At 42.7% G+C, this 21,385-nt stretch overlaps 1 protein-coding gene across 2 annotated transcripts; it reads left to right on the top strand.

The window, feature by feature from the left end:
* The first annotated feature begins 5 nt into the window (after window positions 1-5).
* Window positions 6-18,909, top strand: atg14 (autophagy related 14). Of its 2 annotated transcripts, none has more exons than XM_035406536.1 (10): window positions 6-494; window positions 2,082-2,144; window positions 2,351-2,393; window positions 3,373-3,454; window positions 4,156-4,393; window positions 8,096-8,325; window positions 9,141-9,258; window positions 12,168-12,258; window positions 14,460-14,545; window positions 15,318-16,865. In XM_035406536.1, exons 1-10 carry the CDS (start codon window positions 211-213, stop codon window positions 15,403-15,405), a joined length of 1,323 nt encoding a protein of 440 aa, XP_035262427.1. In that variant the 5' UTR covers window positions 6-210; the 3' UTR covers window positions 15,406-16,865. The 2 variants fall into 2 exon arrangements, with proteins under 2 accessions (XP_035262427.1, XP_035262419.1); XM_035406528.1 differs by lacking the exon at window positions 15,318-16,865 and adding an exon at window positions 17,416-18,909 and having other exon boundaries at window positions 7-494.
* The last annotated feature ends 2,476 nt before the right edge of the window (window positions 18,910-21,385 follow it).

Below are 21,385 nucleotides of genomic sequence, written 5' to 3'. Positions count from 1 at the left end.
CGCGCACAAAAAACAAAGTGGATCACGTGACACAGGAAGAACGCGAAACGGCAGAAGACCGACTGTACTGTCCACCGCCTGTCCACAGAAACACATTTCCTATGACCGTAATTGACTATAATACCGATAGTCTTAATCTCAAACGATGAGAAAAGACTGCGCTTATCCCTGCCTCGGAATGGCAGTTTACGGATAAACATCACCGGTTCAATGGCCGCCGCCGCGGGGAGCGAAGCCCGTACGACCGGCCCTAGTGAGGGGGCAGTGGGGGGAAAACCAGGGGCACGGCCTCCAATCCCCCCGCATACCCTTTCATCGGCAACTACCACTGCCTCCCCGGGACCTCTGATGGTGGAATCGGTGGATGATGCAGAGGGGCTGTACGTCGCGGTGGAGCGGTGCCCCCTTTGTAATACAGCCCGTCGCAGGCTTACTTGTGCCCGCTGTATTCAGGCAGGCGATTTCGTTTATTTTGATGGTAGAGACCCTGAACGGTGAGTGTCTAAAATCCACACAAACTGACTGTCAATGTAAGCTTTCAACAAAATCGAGCCAAAGGTGCACGGCCTCTCTGTCCAAGTAACGTCGTTCGCGGTGTGTAAACAAGACTTGAGTTGTTCGCTAGCTGGCTTGGCTAGCCAACGCCAGCACTGTCGGAGTTGTTTATCTGTACAATTATCTTGGCTCCGTACCAGTCTTAAGACGCGCACGCCGGTCCGAATACAATGGAAATCCATTTATGTATGCTAACTTACTAATTCTGCTTACTTATTGGTGAAACGAGGGTTTATAAAACTGTTTTGTAGACGAACTAATTCAGGTCAGATTCGTTTTGTTTTTCAGTGTGATGTTAGCTAACTTACAAATGTGCGCTAACGTTAAAACAAACTTAAGGAGGGTGCTTAGCGGGTGATTTGTGATTTGCGCCGTTGTTTTATGTACTGAAAGTAACGCTAACTAGGAAATAAACATGAAAACTGCGCTACTGTGACTTAATGGCCATAGAAAGCATGTCGGGAGTGTGTGTTAAACTGAGGAGTGACTAAGCACGTCTACAAAAGTGTATTTGTCTAACACGAGTGGTTTTTTTTATCTAATCGAAAACGCATTCAACATACAAAGCGAATTACTCATAACTTTTATGTTCTCTGTACGTCTGGAAAATAACAATTTCAAGACTTGGACGGCCAGTTAAAGTATTAATGTCAAATTAAGCAAACTTACATTTGAACCCTATTAACACCAGCATTGCGTTTCATAAAAGTAGTAGGCCTATCACGGGAAAGAAAATATCAGTTCAGCGACACATGGGGAGGCTGCACGTTTTGTAAAGCTGTGCGTGCACTGTGCAATTTTGCTATTCAAGTGTGTTTTCGACACTTTCCTTTTGTATGACATATTTCTGCGATTAAAATGAAATGTGGCTGTTACTTTAAGTTTTCATACTATTTGTATTCATAATAGTTTTAAAGTTTTTATTAGTTTATTACAACAAAATATTAGTTAGTACACATATTATAGACCAAGAAGCTGATGAAAATAAGGAGAAGAATTTGGGTAATTAGGAAGTGTAGTCCTAGACACCTTTGTTTTGATATTAATGTGCTTTGTTCTGTGGATGGTTGGTACTTGGTACATGCATTTAAAAGATGTAGCCCAGGGTATATAAGTCTGTTTCAAATGCAGAGAATATAGAAAGAGGGCATTCATCTTGGTGTTATTGCATGAAAGGTTTGTGAAACTTATAATTTGAAGCTATGGGTACCTAGCATGCAACTGTGTTACATTATAGAACATACTCATTTAAATGTAGGGACTAATTTAGGACTGTGGTTTGTTTAGCTGGCTTCAGATTAGTCTGTATTGCTGTAAAGCAACGTAATGAGAATTTTGGCTAGCTGGCTGTCATACTTACGCCAGTGACAGCAGGCTAGATTTTTTATGATCTCTCATTACCAGAGCAGGAATAGCTGTATTCTACACAGTGTGTGGATAAAATAAGTAAACCAAATTACTAGTATTACTTGCAGTTTACAGACTGTCTAACAATGGGGAAAATAAGGACATTCCTCTGTTCTCAGGTACACTGAAAAATTTGAGAGACTGAAAAATCTGAAAAATGAAAAGGAAGACCTACAGCAAAGGTACAGTTGTATATACAATATACATATGTACAAACATACCAGTGTTCCAAACAGTTAATTTTGGTAAGCCTAAAGTTTGTTCTATGTCAAACCTTATATTATCAAATATGCATATATATATATATACACACACACACACACACACACACACACACAATTACACGTTTATATTCTTAACCTTTCTGTACATGTTTGTTTCTTTTCAGAGTTATCAAAGCCATGGACAAAAAGATTCAGACTGATCAGCTTGTAAGTTCTGCAATAATTCTCACTAGGGATCTGCTTTTTTTCTTCTACTAGGGACCCTATCAAACATGTTGTCTGATTAAATATTCTGTAAATGCTCACTGTAAGGTGATCTGCATTGTTTTCAGTTATGAGCTTTTAAGACCTTGTGAAATAAATGTCATATTTTAATATTTTGAGAACTAAAGAAAACCAACACTATGATGTTAAGCCTGAGATTTTGTTTTTTGTTATCTTGAAAGAAGCAAAGTTCTTATAATGCCCTCTACTGGAGAATTTGATATTAGAAGTTTGGAATCAGTTTTGCTTACTTAAGGTTTGCATACTCAGAATATGTTTATGTCATCTAAATGAGCATTTTCTATTGGCTAATTGCGCAAACATTGTTTATTATCAAAATTACATCACTGTGAAAGATGATTTTAGAGGTGTGGACAAAGCCTCCAAATCTGTCTGCCACTAATGTTCAATAGAACAGTGGCAGACAGTGTGAAGAATCAACCTGGTCCCATAGAGCCACTTGCCTCTTCAGTGGCTGAATTTGTCATTGGCAATAAAAAGTAACAAAAGGCAGTTGGACAAAGCATGTTTCAAGACAACAGCAGTGTTGCTTTCCCAAGATGGCAAGAATTTGGGATTAGATAAAGGGTGAACACTGAGCTGAAAGTAGGTATCTGCTCAGCAGCTAAATATCAATAAATTCTATTTGCCTGAATTTTATATCTAGATGGGCAGATAAAAAAAAGTGCCCCTCTATTACAGGTGAATGCCTAAAATATCTGTGGTACCCACCCAACTGCACTCAACCACACCGAGTACATCTAGCCCTTATTTTCACCTGCCGTTTTGAAATGCTGTTGAAGCTGTCACTCAAGTTGTAGTGGTCCAAGAGTGTGGCTGCAGTCCAGATGCAGATCACTAGAGTGCGCCCAGGTTCCCTGAGGGCGGACTTATGAAGCCTTAACAACGCTGTCTTACGCAGAAGTGGAAGATCATGTCGTGCAGGATGAAAATCGAGCAGCTGAAAGAGGCCATCCTCAGTGGGCAGGAGGAGGTGAAGTGTGGTAGGTGTTTTTCTCTGACATATGAAGCTATAGCCCCACAGGGAAGGAGCACCCTTTCCTGTCTCTTTCACTGAAAAGCAGGAGAAAAGACACAATCATGAGTTCCTAGACACACTCTCCTGTATGATGTATTTTTCCATTATGTGCATACCTGGCCCAGTACTGCTCTGGCTAAGTACTTAAACTAGGGTTGCATTCATGCTGTCTTTGTGCCAAGCAATATTGGTGGTCTAATTACTTAAGTAGCTACATCCATCTGCCTGAAGTCTGTCCTGAGACTGAAATAAATGTAGCCTGATGGCAAGGCCAATGTTCCATTTTCATCCATGCTTTCTTCTTAGCTGAGCATGGCAAACTGAGTGAATGAGTCAGTTAAAGTAGCTGAGCGGAGTTATAATATATATATATCAGTGTACACCGAAAGGAGTCCTGCTGTGGATTTTGACTAATCCCACTTTACTAAATAAACTTATTTAGCACCCTATTGATCAAAGCACCCATGTTAGTTGAGGTCCAGACAGTAATGGGTCAGTTTTAAATTACTACATAGTGTTTATTGTATATTCTGTATGAAGTCCAGAACTAAAACTATAATAAGAAGTTATGTCTCATATTGAGTTCTGTCCCCCCCCACACCAGCACTGATGGATGTGTCTGCTCAAGGTCTCGTTGCCCATTCCCCTGGCTTTACCCTGTCCCAGGTAAGGACCTGCTCCTGCGTTCCCAAGAGGAAGGCCAGAGGCTGCACCGCAGAGCCAACCGGCACCAGGACAAGAAGGAGAAGATCGAGCGGCACAACCGGCGCCTGGGCGAGCTGCTGGAGAAGAGGGGCCGGGAGCTGCAGGGCCGCCTGGAGCAGCTGGCAGAGATCCGCCGGGGACACATCCTGGAGCTCACCACCCACATCTTCCCCATGCAGGAGGAGAAGCTGGGAACCAGGTAAGTGCTGGAGTATGGGCAGCACCAGGGCAGTGTTTGGGGTATGGGCAGCACCAGGGCAGTGTTTGGGGTATCGACAGCATCAGGGCAGTGCAGGGGGCATGGGCAGCACCAGGTAAGTGCTGGGGGTATGGGCAGCACCAGGGCAGTGCTGGGGGTATGGGCAGCACCAGGGCAGTGCTGGGGTATGGGCAGCACCAGGGCAGTACTGGGGTATGGGCAGCACCAGGGCAGTGCTGGGGTATGGGCAGCACCAGGGCAGTGCAGGGGGCATGGGCAGCACCAGGTCAGTGCTGGAGTATGGGCGGCACTAGGGCAGTGCAGGGGGCATGGGCAGCACCAGGGCAGTGCTGGAGTATGGGCGGCACTAGGGCAGTGCAGGGGGCATGGGCAGCACCAGGGCAGTGCTGGGGTATGGGCAGCACCAGGGCAGTACTGGGGTATGGGCAGCACCAGGGCAGTACTGGGGTATGGGCAGCACCAGGGCAGTGCTGGGGTATGGGCAGCACCAGGGCAGTGCAGGGGGCATGGGCAGCACCAGGGCAGTGCTTGGGGTATGGGCAGCACCAGGGCAGTGCTGGGGGTATGGGCAGCACCAGGGCATTGCTGGGGTATGGGCAGCACTAGGGCAGTGCTGGGGGTATGGGCAGCACCAGGGCAGTGCTGGGGTATCGACAGCATCAGGGCAGTGCAGGGGGCATGGGCAGCACCAGGGCAGTGCTGGGGTATGGGCAGCATCAGGGCAGTGCTGGGGGTATGGGCAGCACCAGGGCAGTGCTGGGGGTATGGGCAGCACCAGGGCAGTGCTGGAGTATGGGCAGCACCAGGGCAGTGCTGGGGGTATGGGCAGCACCAGGTCAGTGCAGGGGGTATGGGTGGCACCAGGGCAGTGCAGGGGGGTATGGGTGGCACAAGGGAAGTGTTGGGGTATGGGCGGCACCAGGGCAGTGCAGGGGGCATGGGCAGCACCAGGGCAGTGCTGTCAGGCTGCTTTCAATGACCTTCCACCCATTTAAATATGGGGTTTGAAGGGCCCACAGAAAGGTATTCGGGCACAAATTACACATACATACCATCTCATGCTTAGAGACCAGCAGAATATTTTCCCAAAACTGCATTTTATTTCTTTATTTAATGTAACGCATCTGTTTTTCCCACGAAACAATTAGACACCAGACCATGCAAACTGCACACCTGTTTTCATGCGACAAATTTTGGCTATTGTGGCTAAAATAGAGCCAAGCTATTGTTAGCAAAAGGTGCTCATTATTTCTTATCTTTTTCCAGCTTTAAAACTGTCATTATGTGTTGCATGTGTAAATGGCATGTGTTCTGTGTGTATATTCCTCCTCATGTGGTCAGTGTTTTCTTTTTTTCTGTCTCGCAACCATGTATACCAAACACAGAATATAATACATTGTGGGTATAGCAAAATAACTATAAAGAAACTCTCACAGGAGGCTAATGCTTACTTGCTTTTTGAGGTGTGTAATTAGAGGGACTCCAGTGGCTATTTCAACTCTTTTTAAACAACTGAAATTTAGGACGTGGTCATGTGAGTATTTTTTGAGCAGTCAGAAAGCAGGGTTGTGAATGAGTATCATGTGATCTGGCTTTTCCCTTCCTCTTTCTGAAAAGGAAAGGATAGTGTTTGTTGTGACAGCAATGGATCGTGACAGGCTGTAAATAGAGTCCTGGCAGGACATTACATTTTTTTTTACCACAACTTGCCCAGTCAGGCAAGAGGAATTCTACTGTGCCAAACAGATTGTTTGTTTTAAAAGCATCTACAAATATAAATAAACACATACAATAGCACTCTCTAGGGCAATGAATTTATTCTGGAAACAAAAATTTACATTGCACGCATTCTTACAACACATTCTTACAACTTAAGTTTCCTTGTGTGTGTGTGTGTGTGTGCGCGCGCATGCATGCGTGCGCACACGCTTGTGTGTGCATGTGTGCATTTGTGTGTGCGTGTGTGTGGCCCTCAAAATGAGTGCATGATTTGCAGAGGTTTATATCCTCCTTGCCCTCTGCCCTGTATTGAGCCACCTTTCCTCAATCGTTGTGGCATCAAACTGTTGAATAGCAGGCCCCACTATAACATTCATGGTTACTGAGCTTCAGGTAGATTATCAACTCTCCTGTCATCCCACATGACACAACCCTTAATTGCACCTGTTTGATGTCTCTCAATTTTATGGTCTAGCACTCACCCTATTCATTGCCACTTTCACAAGGACCTTATATTCCAAATTCATTAATGTTATTTATCTCTAGTTATTTAGGACAGAGTCATCTCTTTTCTTGTATAGTAATGTATTAAAATTTCTTAATAAAAACTCATGCATCTGTAATATCTCTAAACGTTAATTAAATGCAGAGGCTAAAATATATGCGATGTTTTCGGCAAAGATCTGATAAATCTCAGCCAGCAGGCCATTCCGGTGATTTCACCAGATTTCACTGAGCAGTAGCGAGATTAACTTCCTCCTTTGTAACAACACCCAAAAGTGATTCAGGCTTGTTACAAGGATGGTCGGTCTGTGGATTTTACAGTGAACTAGGAGATGAGACTCAGACTTGTGCAACCCAAGTGGGGTGTTTTATTTACAAAAGTGCCCTCAACTATTATACAAACATTAATATACATATACAAACACAAAAATCAGCACATCAATTATACTTGCACAATTATGCCCACCTACTGCCAGCCCCAATACTGACAGCAAATGACCTGCTTATAAACTATACATAGGCCAGACTATACCATTTCCATACAATATCCAATTATCTCACAAAAGAAATGACAGTATATTTCTACACATAGAGATCAATATATATGTGTGTGTATATATATATATATGTATATATATATATATATATGTATATTTGCAATACATTATGGTGGTGAACAGATAGCGTATATGTTTGAGTTGAAAAACCAGCAAACATAAATGGTGTGCACTACATTTATGAAAGCGGGGTACTCACACCAAACAACTGCTACCATGACCAGATGCACAATTAAAACCCGTTTGTTTTAAAAAAAATAGTGTCCTAGCACTGCAGGAACTGAGGTCAACTGTGTCAACTTCAATTTTTGAGTTAATCTCAGGCAGAAATGCTCTCATATTCACTAAATTGATATCAGTTTCATTATGCGTTTAAAAAAAAATTATCAGTAATTGTTTTCCTGACGTCACTGTCACTCTTTACAATCTCTCCATTTGTTTTCAAACATTCTATAAATTTCTTTTATGGTCTTTCCTTGTATTTCTGAATTATTTTCTGAATATTGGTAATGTCTGTATCTGCCTCATAACCTGCCCGAATCTTGCAGTTTAAAAATTAATTGTTAATTATTTTTATCATTATTTTCCCTAATTTCTTTGAGGTCATTTTCATCTTGTTCTGATTTACTACTTTTACATCTGATCAACATTGGATTTCTCAAATTTTCTATATCCTTCATTGTGTTGTAGTTTCAATAATTTATTTTTTTTAATTAGGTATAACACATTGAATGATCTTCGGGTTTAACTATACGAAGTTTAGTTTATGTTGCTTTCATTTGTTTTGTCTGGCTGTGTAAGGTTGCTGCTCTAACCAGCTCTAACCTAGCTAGCAATGAGGAAAGATGTGTCTTAAGGATATGAATGTTAATGATCTGTGTTCCCCGCTCTCGTCCCCCAGGGACCCAGCAGATGTGGTGGCGGAATGTGACTCTGCCCTGACCTCCAGCACGGTCAGCGAGCTGGCCGAGGCTCGGCGGACCACCTACCTGTCAGGCCGCTGGATCTGGGACGACCAGAACGGCGAAACCAGCATCAGCATCACAGGCCCGCGAGTCACGCTGCCTAGCAACGGGGACTGCTCCGCCTACTACAGCTGGGTGGAGGAGAAGAGAACCAGCCAGGGTCCTGGTAAATACACACTTACACATCTGTGACTCCAACAAGCCACGGTCCTGGTAAATACACACTCTTACACACCTGTGATTCATACCAGCCAGAGTCCTGGTAAATACACACACTTACACACCTGTGATTTATACCAGCCAGAGTCCTGGTAAATACACACACTTACACACCTGTGATTTATACCAGCCAGAGTCCTGGTAAATACACACTCTTACACACCTGTGATTCATACCAGCCAGAGTCCTGGTAAATACACACACTTACACACCTGAGATTTATACCAGCCAGAGTCCTGGTAAATACACACCTGTGATTCATACCAGCTGGATTCTTCTAAACTAGCTGTGGAAAAACACATTTGACTAATGCTCATCAGTAATTCAGTACAGGCAGTACTAGGCATTAAATTACAGATGGAATTCTGACTTTTAGTGTTTAAACATCAATATCAGAGGGTGTGCTTAAGGAGGGATTTCATTAACTGGAGTGTGTGTCCCAGTGATTTCTGGTTTAAGCATATTCTGACTTCATGCTTCAGTGTGCTTTCACTGTCCCACTCTTACTCTTGAGATGTAGAGTAAAAGAGAAATGCATAGCAGCAGCCCTGCATGACAGATTGTGTAAAAACAGTAGAAAAAACAGTGAACAACAAACATTTTTCCCAGTAAAAATGAAAATTATTCATTTAACATAATGCAAAGATATGCATTGTAGTGAAAATCTTTCCATTTATTTCTTGCTGAGAGTAACGGAGTTGTTCGCATTGAGAGTCATATTTTCATACATAAATGTAGTGCGTTGGCATTTCGTTTTTGCAGAGCTGGACCATATTAATCCCGCCCACACCATCAGTACTGCCCTGTGTTACGCCACCCAGCTCGTCACCATCCTGTCCCATATCCTGGATGTCAACCTTCCCAAGAAGCTTTGCAACAGGTAACAGTCCTTAACTGCATCATTAATTTGATCTAAATTAAAAGGACAACTCATACCGTCTTTTGGATGAGACGTTAAACCGAGGTCCTGACTCACTGTGGTCATTAAAGATCCCATGACACTTATCGCAAAGAGTAGGGGGTTCCCCGGTGTCCTGGCTAAAATCCCAGATCTGGCTCTCACAAAAACTTGCCACCTAATCATCCCCTGATTCAATTGGCTAAAAAAAGTCCTCTCCCTCCAGTGGAGCTGCTCAGTGGCCAACAATAGAGGATTGTGGTTGTACTGGGCAGCTCCCAGGTGTGAATGTGAATGAGTGTGAAGCAGGGCATTCCTGCAAAAGAGCATCCGTGCTCAGCGAACCTACCCTGGGTAAATAAAGGTTAAATAAAATAAAATAAAAATACCCTGTGGCCAGTTTAGTAATGTGATCATTTTCTGTAAACCTGGCTGCTCGCACCGTCTGCCAAGCTTCCCAGTGACTGTTCATAATGTTACCAATAGAGTTAAAAAAGCAAGATGGTTTTTTAAAATATAAGAATGCTCCAAGACTGTAAGAATTGCATGGACAAAGACTTAAAAACTGACGAAACCCCCCAAAAAAAACTTTAAATCAAGGAAAAGAAACAAAAATTAGTCTCCTGAGTCTCTGTGTAGCTTTGCGTGTGAGACTGGTTGGTAGAAATGTTAAATAAAAAATAAATAAGAGGTTCAGATGACTGTGATCAGGGTACTTTATAACAGTGACCTTGTCACTTAATTTACAGCGTGTGTGCTGCATGTTGTGTCATAACAGGCCATCACACAGGCCTGATATGAGCCCTTAGCATCGTTTTGAAACCGATAAGCTTAGGCTGTTACCAGCTGATACCAGTACAGCCCCAATGTTATTGTGCATCCCTAACTTTAATTCATCAGTCTATCTGTTATCATTATCCAGTGGTCTGCTGTAAGGTACATACAGTGAGCACCATAATTCATTGGACAGTGACACATTTTTTGTTATTTTGGTTCTGTACTCTAGCACTTGGAGTTTGAAAGGATACAATGACAATGAGGTTGAAGTGCAGACTGTCAGCTTTAATTTGAGGTATTTTTTATCCATACCGGATGAACCGTTTAGAAATGACAGCACCTTTTGTACATGGTCCCCCCATTTTAAGGTACTACAAGTATTTATTGAATTGGCTTCACAGGTGTGTTTCGTTAGGCAGGTTTATTCATTTGTGTCATTAGTGAATGCAGAAGAGAGCTGTTGATGTCTAGTCTTGATTCTAGACTTTGCAATGGCCTTTGGAGATTGTTGTTGGGGTGTGACAACATGAGGAAGACAGCAGTGTTGATGCAAATTAAGCTGGCCATCATAAGGCTCAGAAATGAAAATCAGTCAATCAGGAACATTGCAAAAACCCTGGGCATGCCCAAGTCAACAGTTTGGTTCATCATTAACAAGAAAAAAACAACTGGTGAACTCAATTATGTCGAAAGACCCGGTAGACCGAGGAAGACCACTGTGGTGGATGACCGGAGAATACTCTCTATGGTGAAGGAAACCCCCCTGACACAGCCCAACAGATCAAAAACACTCTCCTGGATGCAGGTGTAGATGTGTCAAAGTCTACCATACGTATGAGACTACACCAGCAGGACTACAGAGGGTACACTACAAGATGCAAACCACTGATAAGCCTGAAGAACATAAAGGCGAGATTACAGTTTGCTAAAAAGCACCTAAAAGAGGCCCAAGAGTTCTTGAACAAAGTCTTGTGGACAGATGAGACAAAGATTAACATGTACCAGAGTGATGGAAAGAGGAAAGTGTGGAGAAAAAAAGTAAATGCCCATGATCCAAAGCATACTACCTCATCCGTGAAACATGATGGAGGGGGTATTATGGCTTGGGCATTTATGGCTGCCAGTGGAACGGGCTCACTTTACATTACATTCATTTGGCAGACGCTTTTATCCAAAGCGACGTACAAAAGTGCATTTTCATGATCGTAGACAACTGCTGAACACGGGTTCAGTAAGGTACAATTACTTATTTTGTACAGCTATTTCTAGCCGAGAACAATGAACACTATCCTGGTCTAACATCTGCAAAGCCAAACTAGGCAGAAGAATAAGCTACAGTACACTTGTCTTCATCGATGATTTGACTGCAGACAGAAGTAGAACAATTAATTCTGAAGTCTACAGAAATATTTTATCTGCTCAGATAAAACCAAATGCCTCCAAACTCATTGGACAGCACTTCATCATGCAACAAGACAGTGACCCGAAACATACTGCTAGAGCAACGAAGGGGTTTTTGACGACCAAAAAGTGGAAAATCCTTGATTGGCCGAGTCAATCACCGGATCTGAATCCAATTGAACATGCATTTTACATGCTGAAGAGGAGACTGAAGCCAAAAAGTCCCCAAAACAAGCAGGAACTGAAGATGGCTGCAGTACAGGCCTGGCAGAGCATCACCAGGGAAGATACCCAGCGTCTGGTGATGTCTATGCATCGCAGACTTCAAGCAGTCATTGCATGCAAAGGATATGCAACCAAATATTAAAACTGATTACTTTATTCTACATTATGTTAAACTGTCCAATATTTTTTGATGCCCGAAAATGTGGGGGAAAAGGTTCTATAATTTCTAAATGGTTCATCCGATATGTGTGAAAATACCCTCAAATTAAAGCTGACAGTCTGCACTTCAACCTCATTGTATCCTTTCAAACTCCCAAGTGCTAGAGTACAGAACCAAAATAACAAAAAATGTGTCCCTGTCCAATGAATTATGGTGCTCACTGTAACTGCAGACACTTGATGTGTAGATCATATCTGTGCACAAGCTACAGTATGTGTGTGTTATGTTAGTTATGTAATACATATTTAATGTGATTTGTGTTTGACAGCGAGTTCTGTGGGGAGAATCTGAGCAGGTACAGGTTCACCCGGGCCATCACCAAGCTCAACACCAACATCCTGCACCTCTGCTTCTCCCAGGTACCTCCACACTGGCACTCATTACGAGCTCTTCCTTTCACTTCGACCGACATACTTTCACTCCTTACCTACATATGGGCGGGGTTACATTTGGAGAGAGCCAAACTGTTAAACACGGTGGTGGATCTGTCATGGTCTGGGCAGCCATCTCATGGGAGTCCTTGGGTTCGATGATTGCGCTGCATGAGTATTTACATCACATGTACATTTTAGGCAGTTGGCTGATGCTGTTAACCAGAGTGACTTGTTAATAACACACAAAGGAAAGACCTAGATTAGTAAATTACCAACATTCCAAATAGCAATTATTGAGAGTGCAAGTCAAACACACCAGCGATGGGTAATTGTTTGTCACTAGAATTAACACATGGCAGGGAAGGTAAATAAATTTTTATTGGGGTAAGGAAATATAGGACAGATAGCAGAAGATGTGGAAGAGGGCAATGTGAATAGGGGGAAAGATATTTCCTGAACAGATTGGTCTTCTGGTTGCACAGAAAGGTAGGGAGGGACACTGCTGTCCTGACTGAGATGGACAGGCCGATCCACCAATGGGGAGCCAGTAGGGAGAAGAAGGCCAGGAGGAGTAATAACTGTTGTGGCAGGGAGGGGAACGCTAGGCACCCGGTGGCAGCAGAATGGAGAGCAGTGTTGGTGTGTAGGGCTGGACCATGGCCTAGAGGTATAGGGTGCAGCTCCTTTTGCACCCTTGTACACCAACACTGGAGTTTTGAATTTGATGCAGGCAGTCACCAGGAGCCAGCTGAGGGAAAGTAAAGAGGGTTTTTCTCCCAGTTTAGTACTTGTTAGAACATTCCAAGAAGGACTGAAGCTGTTCCGAAGTGAAGGGTATCCCACCGTCTTGTTTGTCAGTCCACAGTTCAGTCTGAGGATCTCCAGAATGGAACACACCAAACATGAAAAACTGCACCACGTACCGTTCATTCTCCACGCAGCTAAGAGCCTGTCTCATCAGCAGCCAGACCTGCGAACATTAGGCTTGGGTTTATGTGTCGCAGAGTTGATTTATATATTTGGTACACTTTCCTGTATTTAGGTATTATCAGCCTCTCTGCTGTGGCCTATGCCTTCTTTGTATGGAATTCATAGAATGTTGTATGTTTTTTTAAAATAGCCTGCCCAGGGACTGGATATGAAAATGAGAAGTAACTCTGGCTAACTTCGCAAAACGTTATTAATGTGCATTGTCACTGTCAAATAAACTAAAAAACTTTAGAAAAAAAATAGAAAACGACTAGTGACTAGATATACACATATTGTTATGTGTTTCCATTATTCTATTCTCAGAACTGAATTGGGGTGTTTTTATAGGCTGTCACAAAAATGACATTTTATTTATACTACATAAAACGCTATTCACTGCAAATATGTGACAAAAAGCCCTTGTTACCATTATCCTTGCTGAGCTAATTTTCTGAATTTCATTCATAATTGATTTCAAATTAATTGAAAAAGTTGTTTTGTACCTCTGCTTAGTATGTGTGTGCAAACTGCTAACAGTGCACTGTTACTGGGTTAAATATACACTCACCGGCCACTTCGTTAGGGGACAGGAGTGGCACCCGGTGTGGTCTTCTGTTGCTGTAGCCCATCTGCTTCAAGGTTTGACGTGGTGTGCATTCAGAGGTGCTCTTCTGCATACCTTGGTTGTAACGAGTGGTTATTTGAGTTACTGTTGCCTTTCTGTCAGCTCAAACCAGTCTGGCCATTCTCCTCTGACCTCTGCCATCAACAAGGCATTTTCGCCCAGAGAACTGCCGCTCACTGGATATTTTCTCTTTTTCGGACCATTTTCTGTAAACCCTAGACATGGTTGTGCGTGAAAATCCCAGTAGATCAGCAGTTTCTGAAATACTGGCACCAACAACCATGCCACGTTCAAAGTCACTTAAATCACCTTTCTTCCCCATTCTGATGCTTGGTTTGAACTTCAGCAGATCGTCTTGACCACGTCTACATGCCTAAATGCATTGAGTTGCTGCCACGTGATTGGCTGATTAGATATTTGCGTTGACGGGTGCCGTTTGCAGTTGAACAGGTGTACCTAATGAAGTGGCCGGTGAGTGTATGTGTGAAATGGTATTGGTATCTGTGTGTGTGTGATTTTCTAATAGGGCTTATTTTTGGGTTAAAAACTGTGTGAAATGCTAACAGTGATCATTTCTGGGTCTCTCTGCTAGCACGTAGACAGCGAGCTGCTTCATCCCCACCACACTCTCAGGAACATCATGTTTCTGGTTGCCCCCGATAACAAGAACCTGGGCAGGTGAGAAGACCTGCCTCCTACACTTATACTACAGTATTTGCTGAAACATACGCTAAGGAGTCCAAGTAATGATACATCTAAATCAAGTCAGCTTAACAGACACCCAGTCATAACATATTTGCTATGAAGACAATGTATCGCAAAGACTTGTAAATAGGGGACTTGTGAAAGGTATAGACTTTAGTTCCTGCATTGAATGACCAAATCTAAAAAAGAATTGTGCAAAATAGGCTATATATTTAGGCCAAATGTATCAGGATGGAAACTGGCCAGTGCCACATTCTACAACCTGAAGGGCAAGTCTGCGTCATGTTTTATATTAGACTTCTAAGTATTGAAGCCATCTTAAATCTTAAAAAGGCTTCTTTCCTGTGATTTGAATATGCCATTGTTCTCTTAAAATGGCAATGGCTGAAATTCCAGACGCTATTGTTTTTCTTGGAGCCGAGCTCGGCGCATTGTGCTTGATGTGTTGATCAAAAGAGCGGCCTTTCAGTCGGTTGCATAGGGACACTGTTTTATCAGTTTATCACACAACACGTATCACCAGGATACTGACACACGGACACCAGAAATGTACTGTTTTGTTTTGTTTATGCTTCAGAATTCTTTGGAAAACTGAAATCCGTGTAACAGTAGCCAAAACAGAATACATGACAACCTACTCCCAATTTCTTTGGCCTGCATCTGAATTTTTTTCTCTTCTTTTTTGTTTAAAGAGAGAGGGCACTCCACCCTACTTTTGTGTTATGTTTTCACTTTATCCATGCAGAAGGAAAATAGAGAGGGTTACCATTGGAGGATGGATCACAGTACAGACAACATCACAGCTGGGAAACAAGTTTGAGCTCTCACATTAAACTTGCTTGGGTCAGGCAAAGGGTGCATTCTACTCAAAAGTATTTTGATCTTACTGTGTCCACCTCTTCTGAAATAAACTGCGCATCTCCAGACAAGACCACCAAGTATAGAGCATCCATTTTTATGAAGGAAAATTAAAATTCTGCCATTCTGTGGCTTGTGACATTCATCCTTGCAGCAATTTCAGTATAAAAGTGGCAGTTACATGTGTAAGTCTTCCTTAGAGAATAAGCCTGGCATAATTTAAAATGTTTTTCTTCTTCCTATGAAAAGACCGAAACCTACAATTAATTTATCCCACCAACAAGTATCGTCCATCTAGAAAATGCCCGCTATAGTCAATATCCCAGTAGACATAGAACTCCATTGTTGTCCAAAAACTATTAAAATAAGTCAGAGACATACTGTTGCATTGGTCAGCATAATTGATTGATGAAGCCCTGGCCTTTGTACTTTTTCCTGAAACAACTGTATGAAGTGACTGCGAGTGCTTTTTCAGTATGTGGAAAGTTGTTCTATTTCAGCGTTGACACACTGAAAAATATTCCCCATTGAAATTAACAGTTAGCTTCAAAGTTAACTACACTGGCCGTGTTTCATATGATAATAGATTGCATGTTCTAAAAATGAAAATATGTCTTTCTGAGCAGTATTTAATGATTATAGTGCACAGTTTGAATGAATGACTTCCTGGTTGAGTGCTAAATGGGGTAGGAGAATGTCACAGTATGAGAATAGGAGAGAGGCGGACAGACGTTTTGTAAGTTTTGGTCTTTTCATAGGATATGTTGACAAGGGAAATATTTAATTAAGCCAGCCTTGTCCTTTAAGGTCATATTCTTATATATGTGCATATATGCCTTGAGATTCAAGTGATTAAGTATGGTGTGAACGATGTACAAACACATAGTAATCTCTGCTGTGGCTGACCAGAGGGTTAGAGCAGTGATTAGCTTCTAGATTTGGTTCAGCAGTATCCACTATGTTTTACACATGCAAAGAAAGCAGTGATATAAAACACAGTTAGGGGTGTATTTAGCCTGGCTTGACTTTACTGGTGCTGTGGGCTCATTTTCTAAGACGTATTAAAGCACTTCACTCCCATAAACTCTTAATCAGAGGTGCTGAATCCCAAAGCAAACTAGACAGAATAAAAGCGGTAGTGCGCCGGTATTACCTTTCAGAGTGGATACGTTTTTAAATGCACAAACGTTTCTGCACCCAGCCGTTTGTGCATGCTAACAGCATGCTAACAAATACAAAGTAACAAGCCACTTAAATAGACAGCCACACACCGATGTAGTTGTCTGAGCACACTGGTGCATCATCAGCGATGAGCACGGTGAATATGGACATGTGCTTAGCAAGCAGTGAAAAAGACCTGTTCAGGAAATGAGCCTATTCTAAATAAACTAAGATAAATCACATGCAGGATGGCATATCATAACTATGCGTAACATCAAAAGCCATATAAATGTAGTGGAATTATTAGAGAAAGCAAGCAAGAGAGAGCTCCTCATTCATGTCACCAGGGGAGATGGTGTTCAGGGTGTGAGTAACAAGCCTGCTCCATAAACACAGTCTGTGTTGCTCGACATGAAAGGGAAACATTGACATGAAAGTGTCATTCCTAACTATAAAAATCCCTTTGTAAATCTGTACATGCTTGATATCACTTGCTACTCTGAATGTTAAATCTGAGGGTGGATTTTCCAGTCTAACCAATAAACTTGTCATGCAACTACAGTGACATGGCAGTAAACCATTGAATCTTGATGCAGTTGATGTTATCGTTTGTGCGCCTGGGTGAGCCCATTGTTATCGCGATTTCCATTTTCTCTGTAGTCATTCCAGGAAGCCCTTTGACACGACGCGATTATGCAACCCTGTAAGGGAGGAAACGACCTGCTTGTTTTGCGTAGTCATAGTGCCGAGCGCCTCGTTCTCACACGCGTCCTCCCTGCGCCCCTTGCCCCGCCCCGCCCCGCCCCGCCCCGTCTCGCCCTCAGGACGGGCCCGTTCGAGGTCAGCGCCGATCTGGAGGACTCCATGGAGTTCGTGGAGCCGGAGGCGGCGGGGCCGGCCGAGGAGAGCGGGGACGAGGCGGTGTCCGACGACGAGACGGACCTGGGCACCGACTGGGAGACGGTCCCCAGCCCGCGCTTCTGCGACATCCCCTCCCAGCCCATGGAGCTGTCCCAGAGCGCCGCCCTGCAGGCCTCGCAGCCCGGCGCCAACGCGGGGGGCATGATCTCCTCCGCCGCCGCGTCCGTCACCTCCTGGTTCCGCGCCTACACCGGCCAGCGCTGAGGGGCCTCCTGCACCCCGGCCAGCCCGCCATTCATAAAGGGAGCTCCGTGCGGGCAGGTGCATGTCTGTATGCGTGTGGGGGACTCAGGCTTGGAAGTCTCTCTTTTTATATAAAGGCTGTTCTTTTAAAATAGTTCTGATTTCTGCAGATGGTTATTACACACTTGAATTTTTTCCTGGATTAAAAGAGAATGAAACAAAATGGGACACCGTTGTGTGTAAATGACAGTTGTTGGTGCTGCAGGGGCCACCCTTGGTCTGGAACTTGATGGTTTTGTGTCATTGGGGGGAGGAGTCATCTTGCAAGGTGCTTGCGATATGTTCCTGTTTGTCAACCTGAAATTTCTTTGTTCTTTTCAGAAGATGAAAATGACTCACAACATTCATATTATCTTTTTAAAATTTTTTTTTTTTTTTACTACACTTTCCGGAAAGCCTGTTGTCTGTGTGCATGCTTCTGCAAGAGGGACAGGACATAGGGATGACACACCTGACAATTAGACAAAGCCTGCGAGGTGATGTTCGTAGCACACTCAGATGGCGTGCCTCTCAAGAGAAGGGGGTATTGTGGAGCAAAATGGAATTTTGGCATTTTTTAAATTAAGAGTCCATTTTATTTTCTGTGTGCTGTTAGTTTATCATGGATAACTACTACTGACCTTCTACGGTATGGCAACCATGAGTGAGAGAGGTTTTCAGGAAAGACCCCCCCCCCCCCCCCCCCCACCACCACCACCACCACAGCTGGTAGAAATGCTGAAATGCTAACCTCCAAACACTGACAATGACATCTGGATTACTGTTGGACGCAGCCTGTCAGGACCCTGACACATTTTTAGGTCGTTTTAGGTTTTTTTTTTTTTTTCTCTGTGTGTCTTCTACTGCTGAGGAATTTTTAAACTGAAGTATTTGACAACTGTGACCTTATGCAGATTTCACTCATGGTTTCACAAGCAATACTTTGGATGGGACGTTAAGATTTGAAAGGCCGCTTGCGTGCATGTCACAGAGGTAACTGCAGCTTGTGTGTAGAGGAGCCGAGCGATACAAGCGGACTAACTGTATTCCCCATCTAATGGATGTTGATATAAATGGAAATGTTATTTACAATGTTTCCAGAAAATGGGTGATTTTGACATTGTATAGTTCTTATACAATTTATCTGCTGCCATAAAATGTCTGATTTGAATGTGTGTTTCTTTGTGCCTGTTCCTTATTCAAGTTCTTTTGCAAGCTGGTGTACTGTTCTACTTGGCTGTTGAGTCTCCAGGGGGCACTATTAAGTCACAAAGTTAGGCAGCATTATTTAAAGGCATAGTTCACTTTTTTTGACATTTCAGTTTTGGCGCATAATTGGACTAGACAGTTTGTGGAATTTATGCAAGTTGGCTTACCAGTGGCAGGTGTAGGGCATTCACGGGTTTGTGGTCTGATGAAAGAAACTTCAAGCAACTCCAAAGCAGCTTATACAATGACATGTTTCTAGAGGCTATGTGAAGACATTTAATGTAATATTTAGAAAATGAAACACAAATTTCAGTTTTTTATATCATGTCAGTACTTATTTCCCATAGTTCAGGTTGCATGTGCCAAAGGAAATCGTTTTTATTTAATCAGTTAATAAATGTTTGTACAGACAACAGGCATAATTCCACTGTACAAGTTGCTTTGGAGTTGCCTGAAGTGTATTCTCTTGCTTTAGGCCACAAATCCCTGAATGCCTGATACCAGCCATTGTAAAGCCAGCAAGGCATCAGAATTATACATGTGAAAATATCCTTAATCACACATCAAAACAGTCTGGGCCACTATAAAACCTATACTGACATTTCTATATATTTTTAAAACATTGTAGTGATGGATGAGTTGTTTCAAATAGTTTGTATCTAATGTAGGAGCTCTGCCTTTGACTAACTCAGATTTCTACGTGGTAATTATCATTTAATGCAGCTTAATCTCTAATATTTAAATACCCTATGCAAAGTACAAAAGGATAAAGGAACAGTCGGCTACTGATGGCTGATCTTACTAAAAAGGACACGCTTGTTGATCATCAGAAAAACAGGCTGAGGACCATGATCGTTTGACCTGTAACTTATGCCGTAGGTAAGTTGCTTGTCACTCTACTTATAGCTCACCATCTGCCGAAGTAGGACGATCTTCTTGGACAAAAAGTGACGAAGGCAAAAAACCCCACCTGTGTACACTTTGTGTACAGCCAGAAGTGATTGGTTTTAGTCTTAGAAGTCCATTTACTCTCACACTGCAGTAGGGATATACAGGAGTGGACCATTACTTCTAACACTCAAATGCTACACTTGCCAGGTAACAGGATAGTACTACTACTACTAGTAGTGCAATGAAAAGTATTTTCCCCCTTCCCGATTTCCTCTATTACTGCATATTCGTCACCTTGAATGGTTTCAGATCTTTAGACAAAATGTAATATTAGACAAAGGATACCTGAGTAAACAAAACACATTTGAAAAAATATTTAATTTATTTAATGAAAAAGCTATCACCCATGTGAAATAGTAATTGCCCCCTTAAACTTAACTAGTTGCACACACGTTAGTAGCAATAACTGCAACCAAACACTTCCTATAATTTGATGTTTCATTTTGGAAGAATTTTAGCCCTCTCTTTGCAGAACTGCTTTAATTCATACAAATTGGTAGGTTTTCAAGTGTGAGCTGCACATTTCAGCTCCTGCCAAAGCATTTCTATTGGATTCAAGTCAGGATTTTGTCTAGGCCACTCCAAAACATTCAATTTGGTTTTTTTCAGCCATTTTGGTAGTGGATTTGCTTTAGTGTTTTGGATCATTGTCTTGCTGCATAACTCAATTACACTTCAGCTTCAGCTCATGGACAGATGATCGGACATTCTCCTTCAGAAATTTCTGGAAATTTCCTTCAATAATCGAAAGTGGTCCAGGTCCCACGGCAGCAAAGCGTCCCCACACCATCACTTTTGACTCATCTGTCCCTAGAACATCATCCCAAAAGGATTGGGGCTCATCTATGTTTTCCAAATGTGAGGTGGTTTACAGATTTCTCATTTCTTCTGGAATTTCCTTTGATTGTGGCACAGTGTGTTTGTAGAAACTTTGTGGGAACTACTTCACCCTGATGGTAAGGTTCAATATGAGTGAGGTTTAGATTCAACAGGGCTGGTTGCAATCAAGCCTGTGTTCAATGCTGAATCTAATTATTAAATTTGAGCTAACTGGCTAATTAAGTAGCTAAGGGGACAATTACTTTTTCACATGGGTTATATGGGTACTTCATTAAATGAAAATGTGTTTTGTGTTCATTGTCTGAAACCATTCACTGTGACAAATATGCAGTAATAGAGGAAATTAGGAAGGGGACGAATGCTTTTTTACAGCACTGTATACACTACTGCATTTGTAAATTCTGGCAACTATAGTCAGATTTGGTCTTATGTGGCCCACCATCCTTCCATGAGTATGCTTTGTGCAAGTTCACAGCATAAGACCTGCCCCAAAAGTTGACCCCAAACAAACTGCCCCACCCTGGTGCTCTTATCTGCAGCAGCAGTTAGCACCCCTCCCTCCCATAAAAACGAGTCATAATTCAGTTCTCTTTGCTCCCCAGCCCTGAGGCTGCGAGTGGTGCACAGACAGCTGGGAAACCTGCCGGACTG

Source organism: Anguilla anguilla, chromosome 1, assembly GCF_013347855.1.
Source record: "Anguilla anguilla isolate fAngAng1 chromosome 1, fAngAng1.pri, whole genome shotgun sequence".
Lineage (NCBI taxonomy): Eukaryota > Metazoa > Chordata > Actinopteri > Anguilliformes > Anguillidae > Anguilla > Anguilla anguilla.
Note: the sequence above shows the minus strand (reverse complement) of the source record. Positions and strands in the feature narration are given on the sequence as shown.